Source organism: Protomyctophum bolini (assembly GCF_963924005.1).
Source record: "Protomyctophum bolini genome assembly, chromosome: 4".
Classification (NCBI taxonomy): domain Eukaryota; kingdom Metazoa; phylum Chordata; class Actinopteri; order Myctophiformes; family Myctophidae; genus Protomyctophum; species Protomyctophum bolini.
This window is the reverse complement of record NC_137865.1, coordinates 10,003,796-10,020,740: the sequence shown is the minus strand read 5'-3', so window position 1 is coordinate 10,020,740 and position 16,945 is coordinate 10,003,796. Positions and strand designations below refer to the sequence as shown.

Genomic DNA, 16,945 nt, shown 5'->3' with positions numbered 1-16,945 from the left:
CAGATCAACATATTATGGAATGTCAGAACAGGTCAGCTCCATACAGTAAGCTATATGGCAGGGCTGGTCTGGGACAAAAAATCGGCCTGGTCATTTTCGCGGGATTTGTCCCAGACTGGCCCACCACAACCAGCGCACCAAATACTCTACCAACTCGTCGGGTCGACGCACTGTCACGCACATACAAATACTTAAAATATAAGACCTTAATACCACTTTTACAGAACAACACACACAATGATACATACACAACCAACAGACAACTACACTGAAACAAAGAATTTATTTATAGCTGGGCCTGGCTCTGGGCTGCTTGGGATGATGTCAGTTGGGGACTATACGCTGGGGAGATCTCCACAGACTTCACTTGAAATGATGTACTGGGTGACTGTCAATCACAAACCTAGACAAAGTAGCAGTCTAGACTAGAGGACTGACTGATATGAATGTGTGAACTATGAACATGATCAGACATGCAAAAATGTGTCTGCTAGTTGGCTAATGAATGGAAAACAAGAGCAATTGGTTATATTATGAGTAAATGCTTGGGCTGTTTTATTGTAACAGCAGAATAATTCTGATTTAATAACTACAGTATACTGTATAACCTGTGATCATGCTGAGATCTAAGGGTTTGAGGTCAGATGTAGAGTTGCTGGCCTATGGTCAGGGATGATGAGGGATCTCTATATATGGGCTTAACTGTGAGAGCAGGTCGCATTTACGATGACATCAGGGTCACCACATCTCCAGCCCTGATGATGTCACGAGACCTGGGCACCATGGTGCCCAACACACTGATGGGAAATTCTCAATTCCATAGTTAACTATGTCTGATGTATATCATTTAAAAGTGTAGTAGTTTGAAGTGTCTAGGCCTATATGTATTAGCCCTATATTTGCAATTTCCGCAATTTTCAATTTCCGCAATTTCCAATTTCCGCAATTTCCAATTTCCGCCATTTCCGCAATTTGCAATTTCCGCAATTTCCGCAATTTCCGCAATTTCCAATTTACTTACTAACAGAAGAAACAAATGATCGATCAATGGGGAAACATCCTACTTGGAGTTAACATGTGGCCATCACCACAAAATAATTTAAAACAAAGTTTCAGGTTGTGGGGGGGGGGGGGGACGGACGGAATTGCAATTTCACGTGTGTATGGAAAAGGCATAATACAACATCAGAACATGGATATCAGAATCGTATTTACTGTGACGTCATATCACTGGTTCAAAAGTGGGCAAAATCCCCCACCCCCTAACTCACACAAGCAGTCCACACATCCCATTACTTTAAAATCATTTTATTTTTAAATCCATTCAATGTCAACTTGCTTTCATTGTTTAAATGACTACATATACATTCGTCAAACATTTACAGTATTTATACCAAGCCACAGTACACATTAATAAAACACAGCCTGGGTTGTCTCCTTGCATGACACTAGTTACAAAAACCACTGCATCAACTCCGTGAAATTCAGGAAAATGATCCCAAAAAAGAAAAGAAACAAAATCAAAAATCAAAATTAGCAAATTGCTATGACTGCTGCCCCTCGTTATCTTCATGATCAGTTTAGAAATAAATGAAAATATAAGTCATATGCTTTTATTTTATCTGAATAAAAGTCTGCAAAAAGCCATTAGAAAAATAGCAGTTCTACAAGCTGATGGCGCTTTGCGTTGGACACGTGACGTTGAGAGCTTGTAGATCTGCAATAATTGTTTGGGGGGGGGGGGAACATCTTTATATTGTGAATTCTTTTCATAACAATTTTAACACCACAAATCTTCTCTTAAGGTGGTCCCCACCCACCTGGCAAAACATATTTTCAGATGAGGGTCCATGGCCAAATAATAAATATATTTCAATTTTGGGGCTCCTTGACAAGATTTCTTTTTGAGAACCACTGTTGCCAGGCAGAACACTAAAAACTCTTGAGAGAAGACAAAAAAAACTAAAAACTAAACACGTCAGAAAGAGTTGTCTACCTCGCTATATGTCCTGAGCTAGTTTCAACTAAGGAAGACTAGAGGATTCCCTGATATGTTAAAAAGTCCCTTGCCAGTTCAACACATGCACGCACGCACCCACACACACACACACACACACACACACACACACACCCACACACACAAAGGAGACATTCCTAAAGTAAGCCGACTTTTGACTTCTCTGGGATTTGGCTCATTTGTTTCAGTCATTTTGTTGTTTTGTTTTTATTGTCCTGTGTTCTGTCGTTCTTTTAAGCTTTGTTCTGGCGTCATTGACTGTGCGGTACGGACGGTAAGTTTGCCCGCAATCCTTTCCATGAGTGTTCTGGCTTACTTAAATAGATCTACAAGCTCCCAACACGGTTCATGACACTGGCATGCATCCAAGAAGAATCAGGCATTTACTAGCAGTGGTAGTGAGGTCCAACTTAGGACCCTCAGGGTTCCTTGAGGGGTTCAAAATAGGAACCCAACAGATTTGTAACCCTGCGAGTGTACTGTACAAAGTGGAACATTTGTACACTGAGATCTTTAAATTAATATACTTCGTCATATAACTGCTGTTTTGACTCCAATACATATTTTTGGAACATTCAAGTGAGTTGTGAACTTGTGAGCCCCCGCTTTGTTCTACAATTTCTGTTTTTACAGTTTGGCTCAGCACCAAATAACGGCATACGTGCGTTATATTTTTCTCTGAGGGTCCTTGAAATTAAAACATTTTAGAACCACTGTAGGCCAAAAAGCAAAACGTCCCTAAATCCGTCATGACATCACATCCCATTTGCATGGCCCTGTCAATGTAGTGCATGTCTCCAGCATTAGTGCTGATTACACCAAATATATGTACAATTCTGTATGTGTGCGTGCATGTATGTGGGATAGAGAGAGAGAGAGAGAGAGAGAGAGAGAGAGAGAGAGAGAGAGAGAGAGACCTTTCTGTATTTCAAAGTGTTTTATGACAGGCACATGCTAACAGTGTTGCCAACTTAGCGGATTTGTCGTCATATTTAGCTTCTTTCCAGACCCCCCTAGCGACTGAATTAGTGAAAAGCTTCTGGCGAGAAATCTAGCTTTTTTCCCCTGGTGAATTGGGGACAAATCGTGTTGACAGGCGCCAGATATGCGCCAGAGATAAAATCTTTTTTTTTTTTTTCTCAGCCTCAAATCCGCGAAATTGGCAAAACTAAAAGTGGTCGGCGCGTCTGGTCTGGCTCACAGGTCACAGCAGGCTCAGTGGCTTCCTCGGCTCGGTTATGTGCACACTGCACAGACTGTCTACCAGTGCTTCCTCCTTTCTTGCTCTGCCTAGGCGAGTGCGCTCCGGTGCGGTATTTCCGAACGCGCCCCTCGAGCTCGACAGAGCAAGAAAGGAGGAAGCGCTGGCAGCTCAGTTTAGTCTGCTAGTAAAAAATAAAATACACACTCGGATGCATAAAGTATTAACCTTCTAATTCCTGTATGGATCGGAACAAAATAGCGTTCTAAACATTAGTTAAATTGAGGTATGTTTTTTTTTAATATTACAATGAGTTTAAACGATGTGTTATCAAATGAAGAGATGATACAAACTAAGTGCACTAAGGGGCGCCTAAAAGTCGCTAGGGACGCAAAAAAGTCGCTAGGGGCGGCGCGCGCTACGCGCGCGCATATCCCACCCCTGGCGACTTTTGGCGACTTTTCGAGGAGCCACTAGCTACTTCCGTTACTGGAGAGTTGGCAACACTGCATGCTAAGGCACAGATTGTTTTGCGGATATTCCCCAAGTACACCTGGGAACCCTAAATCCCAGGAATTTTGTTGAATGAAAAAGGAGTTGTGTTGAAAATAAAATCTGTACACTACAGGTAAAGGATGAAATATGTACACTACAGGTAAAGGATGACATCTGTACGCTACAGCTCAAGGTTCAACATTCTGTAGAACTATAAAAACACAGTCAGTAATAATCCACTCATGGCATGATAAGAGTTTGGTGGGTTTTTATGATTTATAGCAGCGAGTGGAGTCAAATGAACTGACAAAAAAAATAATAATAAAAAGATTGCTGATGGGTTGTATAAAATGACATTGACATACTGCATCTTAGTTTACTGCATCTTACTTGGCGTGATAGATCGTGATAGATCAGTCAGATGATGATTTTTACGACAAGTCACGAGTGCATCGGGTTTCTCTATTTTGCTTTTATAAAACAAAACATGATAGATAGCTTCACAGCGGATACCAACAGACCAACAGCTTGGCTTGTTTACAACATGAACAGGCAACTGTGTGGACCATTTGTGATGGCGGTGAAATTGTGGGTTTAAAATGAGCGTACCCCTCATTTTAAACCTCCTGAGACCACATGCAGTGTATATGAGAGAAGTGAATCTGTGCTCTGCTGCTGCTGCAGTGGGGCCAAACAATAGGATTCTTCATCTGAAGAAAAAACTAAAATGGCATTTTAGGCTAGTGTCCTTTTATAATAGATTTCACAATACTGAAAAGTAAATCAAGTTTCCCCATCAACTACAGATGTACTGTAGTATTGTGTGCCATCTCTGCTGAGCCCGGCCTAACATATGTATTCATTTACAGTTCAACAGAGATTTACTGTACGGCCCACGCATGTTATAAAGTACCATTGAACCTCATTGTATTCAATACATCACGTGGCCAACAAGATCATTTCTATCTCTCTCTCTCTCAAGTAGGGAATTAACAAAAGGAATGTCCCCGATAGGATTTTAGTTCTGCGGACACTCGTATATATATTTAGATCACCATAGTTACCATATTCACCCACGAGTCTATTTACATTGCACTCTTTCAACTGTGTTATTTCCAAATAAACCATGATCACAACTAACACTAAATAATATACTTTTTTTTTTAGCTTCTTTAGTATAAAAATATCATCCAAGGAAATTAGAACAATTTTGCCGTGCTTGAGCAAAACAAACAAAACATACATTACCGTTAAATTTACTGTACAATTGCAAACCTTTTGAGACATTATTTACCGAACAAAACAAATACAAAATATTGATCAGCGTTAGTACCTTGTATACGCCAGGGTTAAACGTAGTATAGGGGGGCGAGCAGTCAATATGATTCAGTTCGGTACAACAATCTATGTACATCCGTTTATACAGAAGCTAGGTCCTATATTACACTCCACCAAATTGTTATTAATTCATGAAATTAGAGATTTTGGTAAGATAAGTAAAAAAAATTATATAAAGCATTCCCTCATAGATTCACATAATATATTAGTTAGCTACAATATCAGACATGCACATTTAATTATATCCCCCTGTAAGAGGGCTTTTATGTACATTTATGATCAGAAATAGCGTACAGTACAGTGGGAAAAAAAGCGAGTTATAACCTCTTAAACCCTAGCATCCGTATTGTGGGGAGAGCCTTCACCGAAAATAGCATTGCATTGTCGATCGGCCATTTTCAGCAAAAGCTTTTCCCACAAGGATAGAAAACAGATAAGACACTAGTATAGACCCTGTGAGGGACTCCGGTCACCCATAATAGGGTTTAAGTGGTTAACCAATTTGTCTTCATAACTAGACTTTTCACTTGGAGGGTGAATGGTTTTGACAATGGCTTGACACAGCTATGGCCTTAAAGTGGATTTTCTTCACAGGTTGAGTAACTGTGGATTTTCTTCACAGGTTGAGTAACTGCTTGAGTAACTGCTGAAAGAGAGAACTACCCCACACACACTCTTTGATCTGGCCGCCATTCATGCGGCCACGCTGGTTTATGAGTCACCAACAGCCATTAGGAGGATTCAATGTTTGGAATTACTGTATATACACACACACACACACACACACAGTAGTGTTTGGAACAATTGGTTTCCACGTGGCAAATGTGACTTTCACATGTTTCTTGTGCAATGTTTTTGGAAATAAATTACTAGTGAATATGAGTATTATTCATTTACCACAGAAGTCTAGTGTCTAGTAGAGCAGGGGGTTCCAAATGGACCCTTACAGGTCTGTACATGGCTGAAAACTGTACATTTGTACACTCTCAGAGTTGAGGGTCCTTTGAAATTATAAAGTTTGAGAACCACTGTACTAGAGTGTGTCGTAACCCCGTCTCTCAATACTGCTCTGGCCCAACCCGACCCCTCCAGACACAAGGAAATAACATGCAATATGTCCTTCCCCGTTATACCTAATTTATGCTTCGTCATACAATGGAATCACACAGCGACAAACAACCGATCTATAAGTTCACAAGCCATGGCATCCACGACGCGTTGTGAGATTGTAGATGAGGCTTTTACGTTGCTTGAAAATCTCCCATTAAAGTGGTCCATGTGGGGTTCAGTGGATGGGATGCACCAGTCACACGTACTGTAGCTCCCTATTCTGAACGGAGCACTAGGGTACGTGCCATTAGGGGTCAGAGGTCCCCGGTTCAACAAGGAACTGTTCCACCACACCCAACAAGCCATTTTTAGGGAAAGATGTACAAACTTCTCCAAGTGAAAGGTGATGGAAAAACAAATGTGTGTCTGAAAACAGTAACCGCGATCGTTTTGTCGTTTCCCCGTCTTCTATTAAAAAGGTTGTGCAGAGAATACCGCCGAAACATCAGAACTATAATGTACTCGTAAGCACAATGAAACCTGTTCATTATTCACGGGGCGGACACCAGGTGAAAGTAGCCAATCTATATAAGCTCACATTGTTGAGCTTGCAGTTGGGCTATTTTCTGCGAAGATATTTTAAAGTGTAAAACGGATAAAAGCCTTGCATAGACCCCTGGGGGACTCTTACTAGCAGTAGTAGGGGTTAAGTGGTTAAACTGAAACCAAGGATAGCCCATGAAGGCACTGTGGCAGGCAGAGTGAGTATGATAATGAGAGGCAGACAGTGGGAGTTTAACTGCATTGACTCTATATAAACAGGTAGATAGATAGAAAGGACAGACAGAACATATTATAATAGATATGTCACTTTGAGGAATAGGGGCCACACTGTCTGTACTGTACTAAGATTGTAGCGCAATGTTTAGTTTGATGCTTAGCCCTTTGAATGCCAGAACACACAACAGGAGGATGGAGTGCCACACACACGTTTTGTGCCATGATGTGTTATATTGTATGTGTTTTCTGAATAAAAAAGGCATTTTTTTTTAAACGGATGTCCAGTATAAAATATAGTCTCATATTATCTCATAAGCACTCTTGTGCTTCAGTATTTTGCATTGTTGTGCATTCAGTTACACAGTGAATCTCTGCCCACGGTGGTTCCGAGTCTTGAATGACATCAAATCTCATAGAAAACATTTTTCTTTTTTTTGCAGCTTTGCTATAGTGTGTGGGATATTATTGCGATCATCAATGAAGATAACATACTGTATGCTAGGGACTCCCTGTTTCAAGTTTGGCTGGGTTTTGTAATATGAGACAACGGTAATGTTATTACAATACTTCAACACCCACACATACTAAACTGTAGGTTATGGCTTCAATATACCTATAAGAAAATAAAAAAAATCACAACTCATTAAGTTTCAAAAGCCTGGTGAAAACCTACGTGTAGAAAAGTGAGAACTGGTGTTGGTGGTGGACTAGTGAATAGTAATTAAAAAAAAATAATAACACAAAACAAAAACAGTTCACCATCATCACCCCACTCGTGTGGGACAAAAGATGAGCTGGGAATGGGTGACAGCATCATTGAGAGAACACAGCCAAGGAGGGGAACAAGCTGCCTTGCTCTGAAACAAGCATCAACTGCTTTCTGAAATCTGTCGCCGGCACTGAAAGTCACTTGGGTGATGGGTGTCGTCGTTAACTGCAAACGTACGTAGGTACATATTATTATTATGGCTCTTTGCTCTCCTCCTCACCCCCTCGAGTTCGGTACAAAAAAGTTATAGCTTCAAACATACTGCTTTGCTGGAGTGAGTGGCGACTCGGGTTTAAGTCTCGTTTGTTTCCTCATTTTAGGGCATTGGATATAAAGGTAAGGGCAATCAATGTAGCGTAGGTACAATGAACAAGGAGGCTAGGAAGGATTCGGATTAGCGTTTCAGTTATTTGATCCTTGTGCATGACCAGAGGCTGTCTTGATCATCTGTACATCAACCTCTTTGCGAAAATGACTTGTCCTGCTGTGTGTAGGTCCATGTGATGGAGTGGAGATTTAGCCTAGTTCAAACGTAGTTGCGTGCCGGTGAAGGTGCACCAAAAATAGCCAACGTAGTACAAGCAGCGGCGCACGAAGTGACGCTCATCCAAGCATAAATCAGGCATCATTGTGTCAAGAGAACAATCCCCCCTCTCCTCTCGATGGTGGATGGATGGATATAAAAAGAGCTCTCGTTCTTCCGACCACAAATCAAAGCAAAACTCTTTCCCACTGAAGTGGTTCGACCCTAGCTTTACGGAGGACTCTTCATCCGTCCCCGACGATTCCCTGCCGAAAAGGTTGTTTTGTTTTTGTTTTGAGGCAAGTTCTCTCAACGCCTCTCCTTCTTGCACCTCCTCTCTCCTCCTCAGTCCACACCATCTCCTTAGCACAAGTACACGTGGCTACTAATGGTCAAAAGGTCTGCCCATAAGTAACATTGTTCGCAAAATGTTTTAATTTGTCATTCATTATAAGAGGGTATTCAAACAATGTAAAATTTATTTTTTATATAAAATAATTAAATACAACAATTAAACAAGAATACAACCTCGCGATTACATGTCGAGTAAACTTGAGTTGTCGTCATTTTTGGATTTAACATTGATTGAATATCGTCTCTGTCTGGTGGAAAACTCTATACGACTAAAGCTGTTACTTTTCAAATTCAAGTAGTAGCAGATTGTTTTGAGCTTGTAGATACTATTTGATGCTGTTGTGTGACACTGTAGTATGATCAAGTAGGACATTAATTTACAAAAAAAAAACACACACAAAAAGTTTGAATATGGAGGTTGCTACCTGACAGCAAGTTCAGCAACAATATGCAATATATCGTCACTGGAAGCCATCTATGCCTTTCAACAACGATATGTAAAACGTAATGACTAACCATGTTACTTATGGCGAGGCATGACTTGCTACATGCTACTTTTTGACCATTAGAACCCATTGCAGGATTTGGCTAAAAGGACAAGGGGTCTCCTCTTCAGTACATGTCTCTGTAAATCTCCTGCAGGAGGGGGTGCAGCGAGGTGTCCTCCGTCTTCTTGATCTCCTGCACCAGCTGAGCGTGCTCGGTGACCAGCTGCCGCAGGTCGGCCAGCTTCTGCAGCAGCTTGGGGAAGAGGAAGGCGTCGTCCGGGTGGTTGGCCAGTAGGTGGAGCCGCAGCACCTGCACGATGTTCTCCTGCATGACCTCGATGTGAGACACATTGACCAGCCCTGGACGGTCTGTAGGAGAGAACAATAGACTGATGTGAGACACATTGACCAGCCCTGGACGGTCTGTAGGAGAGAACAATAGACTGATGTGAGACACATTGACCAGCCCTGAACGGTCTGTAGGAGAGAATAGACTGATGTGAGACACATTGACCAGCCCTGGACGGTCTGTAGGAGAGAACAATAGACTGATGTGAGACACATTGACCAGCCCTGGACGGTCTGTAGAAGAGAACAATAGACTGATGTGAGACACATTGACCAGCCCTGGACGGTCTGTAGGAGAGAACAATAGACTGATGTGAGACACATTGACCAGCCCTGGACGGTCTGTAGAAGAGAATAGACTGATGTGAGACACATTGACCAGCCCTGGACGGTCTGTAGGAGAGAACAATAGACTGATGTGAGACACATTGACCAGCCCTGGACGGTCTGTAGAAGAGAACAATAGACTGATGTGAGACACATTGACCAGCCCTGGACGGTCTGTAGAAGAGAACAATAGACTGATGTGAGACACATTGACCAGCCCTGGACGGTCTGTAGAAGAGAACAATAGACTGATGTGAGACACATTGACCAGCCCTGGACGGTCTGTAGAAGAGAACAATAGACTGATGTGAGACACATTGACCAGCCCTGGACGGTCTGTAGAAGAGAACAATAGACTGATGTGAGACACATTGACCAGCCCTGGACGGTCTGTAGAAGAGAACAATAGACTGATGTGAGACACATTGACCAGCCCTGGACGGTCTGTAGGAGAGAACAATAGACTGATGTGAGACAGTGGAACAAGAGGCTGAAAAACAGCCAAAAAGACACGCACATCAGAAACCTAATAGGCTGGGTGCCGGATCAAAAACAGTCATATAGTTCAAGAATAAAAGAAGTCTGCACACCATTTTCTGCACCCAGAATTCCAGAAATATCTTTACTTGAAAAGTGGTAACGTTACCGTCTGCCAGCCTCTCCATTCTCCTGCTCAACAACTACTGAATACTGATGTTATAATATAGAACTTTCAGGAAAGTCAGTGATAAACCATACAATGGTTGTTGTATTTATGGTCAGCTTATCTTATCACACAGTGCTTAGAACAGATAGAGGCTAATGAATGTAATGATCTACCATGCACATTCATTTTCAAATATTTTATTTTTTTAACATAAAATAGCCGAAGTGCCCAGATGTCCTACACTATAGTGCCCACTGCCCACCTATCATTGTATCCAATTTTAGTTGCAAAACCAATGGGTTCTCTTGTAATTTACTTTTGTTCTCACTTGCAACCTTATAATTAAGGCTTTAACCCCTGCGTACCCCAAACATACTTACAGACAGAGAGAAAGACGACACATGAGATATGCCAGTTCAAAGTGCCTGTTATCGCTGCTTGCAACTATATTCTTGTCTTTTCCTTTTTCAAAATTCGGTGTTATCCGGTTATTATTCCCCGTTCTTACATCGCGCGGAGCAAAACAACTCTGCCACGGGTCCTCCGCTGCCTACAGTGAAGACAGTGTGGTGGGGGGGAGGGGCTGCACTTCCTGGTTGCCCACAAGGTTAATTAAATAAGGTTAGGAAGCGAAGACCGTACGGTGGACTACATGTTGTTCCCTGGAAGGAAAGAAACATGCGCAATGGGCTAAATGCAGCCAACACTTCAGCTTCCTTGGTCTCAATTGCACATGTTTCTTTCCTTCCAGGGAGCAACATTGAGTCCTTAGTCTTCGCTTCCTGTCCTCATGTAATAGTCCTTGGTTGCCCACTAGGAACAATAAAGAAGGAACATGCACAGGGGCGTGGCACGGTCTCCTGCAGGAGGTTTGCACATGCGCAGTGTAAACAGGAACTTCGATGATGGAATGTTCCAGCAGAGGTGCTGGAAGACAACACCAGGCCCAGGAAATAATTCCCAATGCATTTTCCCCACAGACATTTCTAAAATAGCCGACAAGAGTTGGCTTTGTACGACGCTTAAAAGGTCTTTTTCCTGGGCATGGCATCGTCATGAAAGGGGGCGGGACTGCGTAGCTCTATGGCACACAATTGAAAATGCAAACTTTGAACAGGCATAGCTCATGAACCATTTGACCGTCAGCAATACAACTTCGATGCACATACAGTACAGTATGCGTCTCCTCATGCTCATCTGAAATCCCAGTTGAAGATTGGTTTGTACATGAAAATGTGTACAAAGAATATAGCTGCAGGCAGCGATAACAGGCACTTTGAACAGGCATAACTCATGCCTCGTCTGTCTTTTTTACGGGGGCTTTTCTGCCGTAGGCCGCCGGTGCCCCTACACTGTGATATTGTTGCTTTCCCCTATAATCTGAGTATTTCTTCCACTACTGCACACACCAATACCTCCAGAACAAACCCTTCTCCACATCTCCTACACTCATCCTGTATACTGTACCTCCACAGCAGATGATGGCTGCCACAAACAAAGCCAGGTCGCTGTCGTCCAGCTCCAGGGAGTTGAACCTCATGGCGAACTGGAACTTGGGCTCCATCATGTCGCTGAAGGGCCGCCGAAGGCTCTTCAGAAACTCGCGGGTGATGAAGCCGGAGCCGTACGCCACCAGCAGGCCGTCCTTGTTCATGCAGGACGCCAGCATGGCGAACAGAGCCTCGTACACGCCATACTTCAGCAGCGTGACCTTGGGGAGGGAGGGAGGGGTTATCGTTTAGGATTTTAGCGATTCCGATTCTGATCATTGATGCCGGTTCTTATCGATTCCCCCGGAGGAACAGATGTGAACAATGACAACATGCGGCCATGGGGGAAGCTTCATGAATATACTGCCAAATATCTGCAATATTTGGGCTGACAACGGCCGGTGGAATTATTCTTTTGACATACAAAACCGAACAAACGCTATATGGAAGCCTACCTGGTCGTTGAGGTCCAGACCAGAGAAGCCCGGGACGGACTTGGCAAACTCGGTGAGCTCGGTGACCGTCTCCACCGAGGTACACTGGCAGCAGTGGAAGATCCGGACCTCGGCCTCACGGTCCTTCAGGACCCCCGCGCTGCCCACCATCTTGAGCACCAGGGTCTGCTCTGCCAGCTGGAGGGTCTCCATGTCATGGATGACAAAAGGCTGGAGGAGAAGGAGATAGTATGCTTTAACCCATTGAGATGTCTTCTAAATCCTGAGTTTTCTGAAAAACCTGTTTCTATGTCAGTGGTTCTCAAACTATTTCATGTCAAGGACCCCAAAACTTATATGTAATAATTGGCCACCGACCGAACCCCCCCCCCCCCCCCCCCCCATCTGAAAATAAGTTGTTTCAGGGACCTACAAGCTTAAAGCGCGGTACTTGGTGCCACGCTATGAGCTTGTATATCTGCTATTTTTTAACAGCTAAAGTTTAAACTTAAGTAATGGTTAAAGTGCTAAAAGGCTAAAGGTGACACAGATGGGTTAAGACACTGCTTCTCAAACAGTGAGTAAAATTCTCTGTTTATTTAACTGTTAAGAGTTTGGTTCCTAACTACTGTATCAATTTAGCTGAAGACCACTTGAAACAGCCTGGGGGTCCCCTGAACCATTGCTTTGAGGAAACCTAAGTGAAAGGAAAAAAAAGTCTACAAATATTTGTGCACCGATTTAAATATGGAATAATCTTGCTCTGTGTTAAGCTCACATTTTAAAGGAATACTTCACCCCAAAAATTAAATAAATACAAATAAAAAGTGAAATTGTAATTGAAAAACTGAATGACTATGCATTATAAAATATTGGCCAATGTGTTAAAAGATTAGCTGATGTTAAAATAAAGGCAAAACAAACTGGGCTTATTTATTCGTACAGTATCTGTATTCAGTGGCATACTGTATACTACACAGAAAATATGTTGTGTATGAAAACACTTAAGATTCTACATGGACGCCAACTATGACGGTATTTTTATAAGTTAGCAAAGGAGCTAGCAGCAAGTGTCAAAGAGAGATTTATGGGGCATAGTTTTCCACTTCAGGAGCTAAGTGGGGGCTTACTAGAATGACAGCCAACTTCAAAACATTCCTACCCAACACAAGACACAAAAAAGAAGATGAGTCCACTTGAAAATATGTTCCAAATGATAGTTAAACCTCTGTAAACCTCTCAATATATATATAGAAACTAAACTCTCAATTAAAGACTATTATGTTAGAAAGCCTGCTATAAAAGTAAGCCTGGGATAGGCCATGTTTGGCCTGTGAGTCAACACGGAGCTATAGAGGGTTTCATCTGGGATCGTTCCCACAGCAGTGAAGACTACGTTACGTATGTGGGAGCATTCTGGCTGGGGTCCCCCAGGGGTCTGTATTTGGACCCCACCTTTTTTGAAAACGGGGGGAAAACAGCCAGCACTCCATAAATGGCCTTTCATTGATTGCATTTGCCTCACCCAGAAAAGCAACGTGACCCGTTTCGACCCGATGGGTCTTCCTCAGCACAAACCCTTTTTTCTCCCCTCTACACCAAATCTATTTGCAGATGGAACTTGTGTCTGTTTTTGTTGTTGCTCAATGACATGCCCCAGAATAGGTATGCTTAAGTAGTTCTGATTGGATTGTTGTTCGCTTTCTCAGCAAGTGCTTTTGTCATTTTCTCGCATAAATAAATCTTATTCATAACACACACTTTTAAGGATTAAAAATAAATAAAAAATAGCAGGTCGACAGGCTGGAAACACAGAGGTCAAAACACGTCGATTTGCACCGCATTTCGAGCTTACAGATGTGCTATTTCTGGTACACACGACACACAATACAATAGTTGAGAATGCCTGTATTGGCACACGTCAGCATTCTTCTGACACTGATTGACAGCACATGGTATAGAAAGACATCAAGTCACTGACAGCACATGGTAGAGATAGACATAGAGGTCACAGACACACAGAGAGTGAACAGTAAGACTGTTGTCTTGAGCAGGGTGGGCGGTGGACAGTGCTTAATAACTTACAGCTACAGCCAAAGAAACAAAAGCCCAGAGTTGATCATAAGGACGGAATGTAATCCTACATTTAATGTGCAGGAGGATCACACACTCTTACATACTCTGCTGTCTTTTTTCGACAGGGGTGGAACGTAACAAATACATTAAAGTCAAGTAGTGTAACATTATATTTACTTCACTTGAGTATTTCCATGTTTTGATACTCTTAGCAGTTTTTGTATTGACCTGTACCTTCCTTAGACTGTAACTGCAATCTGTTAATACAATGTTCAATCAAATACCGGATTGTACTTTTGTCTCTTTAATTCACATTAGTTTCTAGTTAATGTACATATACAAAAGCTGAATTAATGATTTAGCCATTTTTAAGTTTTACTACGAGCAACACCCTCATTGTGATCTACATGATACATAGCCCCTGTGGCGTAGCGTATGTTGGTAAAACATCGCATCAGTGAGCAGCTGAAGCTTAATATTGTGCAAGACTGTCCGGGACTATCCCGTTGCTGTTACTGTAGTTTTAATGATGTGAAACACAACATGTTAAACCGTCTTTCAGATTTCATGGTATAGACTCAAGAGCAAATCCAGATGCCACCTAGAGGTGGTGATAATACGGTGATACGTTTATCAAAGAGAATGAAAGCCTTCTGGATATTCACACTACAAACATTGGCCCCCGAAGGCCTAAACATGATGAATTGACACTTGATGTCATGCTGAGATTAGGTGGTTTCGTCGTTTGGATGATGATGTAATAAGATACCTGTGATATTTAGTCTTTAGTCTCTTTATTCCTGTTGTCTTTTGAGGGGCGCAATCCCCCTCCAATGTCTGGCTTTCAGAAATTATGCAAAGTCTATGGACTTTGTTTAGCCCATTCTGGACGGGAACCCGTTTGTGTTTTAACTAAGCATTATTTAGCTATTGAAAAATAGCAGATCTACAAGCTCATAGCGGCGCGCTACGAGCTTGTAGGTGTGCTATTTTTTTTAATTGTGAAAATGTGGCACAAATCTTTGAATATATATTCTTTCAGAAGACTTTTTATTTATTTTGACGTCAGGCCTAATTGGGTTAGAGCACTTTAAAACAGAGTTCCTGTTTCTGTAGCGTGAGGCAGCTTGACGTACAAGTACTAGTATGTCGCAGGTACAATGCCCGATCCAGCCCTTGATGCAGAGTGCAAAGCAGGGAGGCACTGTATAGTCTGGTATGATCTGGTATGATCCGGCCGGGGAATCCAACCCACGGCAAGTCTCAGGGCAGACACTGTAATCACAAGGTCACTGGGCTGGTTCTATACTATAGACAACTGGTTCCCAAACACTGGACACACATTTTATGAGTCCCTTGTTTTTTGGTTTTCCTACATTTCGTTTTTAAATCATTACTCCAAAGCGTTTTAAAAAACCCATTCTCAAACATGAATTCATGAATTAAGAACAAAGTCAATGATTTGTTCAGTAATTTCATGAAGAAATCAAGGGGGAAAAAAATCGAAGAAATTCCATAAATCAAAACAAATGTTTAAGGAGGAGTGAAATTAGCCGATCTACAAGCACATAATGTGGCGCAAAAATGACGCTTGTAGATCTGCTATTTTCATTAGTCTGATCTGATATTTTCACTAGTTTGGGGAATTTCTCTTTGGTGTCACAGGCTAAAGGGTTTGGGAATCACTACTAAGACCACCAATTACCTACTGTGCGTTTTGACCCATATTTGAGACTGTATATAGGACCAGAATGTGTCATGGGTCTAGTTTTGAACGTGGGTGGTGTACTTCAGCTGACCTTCCCTTTCTGAACGGAGCAGAACTCTGGGCTGTGCACCCCGATGCCACCCAGGAGGGAATGTGTTCAGCCACACACCAGAGATGGAGCTGGAAACACTTCACGGAGAGGAGGGAGCCAGTGGAAACTAACTAAGTACACTACATTTACTCAAGTACTGTACTTACTGTAGGTATCATTTCTTAATTTCTTTCAATACTTTATACTTCTACACCACTACATCTCAGAGGAAAATATTACTACTTCACTATGATTATTTGAAAACTTAAGTTACAAGCTACTTTTTTTCCCCTTTCTATTTTTACTTTGCCAAACATACATACATGATTGCAAAACATAACAAAGCGATTATGCCCTATTTAACACCTCGGCTATTAAAAATAAATAAATACATAAAATAAAGCAGATCTACAAGCATAACGGCATGTTGTTGTGAGCTTGTAGATCTTTGGTGAAAATGATTTTAGTCAAGTAAGTTTTGAACGCAGGACTGTTACTTGTAACAGAGTTGGCATTGTGGTATTGATACTTTTACTTAAAAGTACTTCTTCACTGGAGGGAGGGCTGGACAGAGATGGAGGGATGGATGGGAGGAAGGGAGGAGTGGTGAGCTCAACACAGTGGCTCTTTATATCATTTCAACAGAAACAGATGATTCCTTGTCCAGCGTACAGGCTGGCTGGCTTTTGCCACTGATATTGAGCAAGTATATTTCTGTCATCGGTTTGGCCGCTCCGCACTCTGTTAATACATTAGCTGCCAGCTCATATTGAGACATGAGGACAAATTTGGGTTTATTCGTTTCGGCAC

The 16,945-nt window shown here is 42.1% G+C and overlaps 1 protein-coding gene across 1 annotated transcript in view; it reads right to left on the bottom strand.

The window, feature by feature from the left end:
• Positions 1-1,298: 1,298 nt before the first annotated feature.
• Positions 1,299-16,945, bottom strand: part of pparab (peroxisome proliferator-activated receptor alpha b) — a 58,517-nt gene continuing 42,870 nt past the window's right edge. Inside the window, exons 6-8 of the mRNA XM_080761080.1 lie at positions 12,282-12,491; positions 11,804-12,047; positions 1,299-9,384 (exon numbers count right to left, since the gene is read on the bottom strand). Coding sequence (XP_080617206.1) covers positions 9,140-9,384; positions 11,804-12,047; positions 12,282-12,491 — 699 coding nt within the window. The 3' untranslated portion in view covers positions 1,299-9,139. The remainder of the gene's footprint in view (positions 9,385-11,803; positions 12,048-12,281; positions 12,492-16,945) is intronic.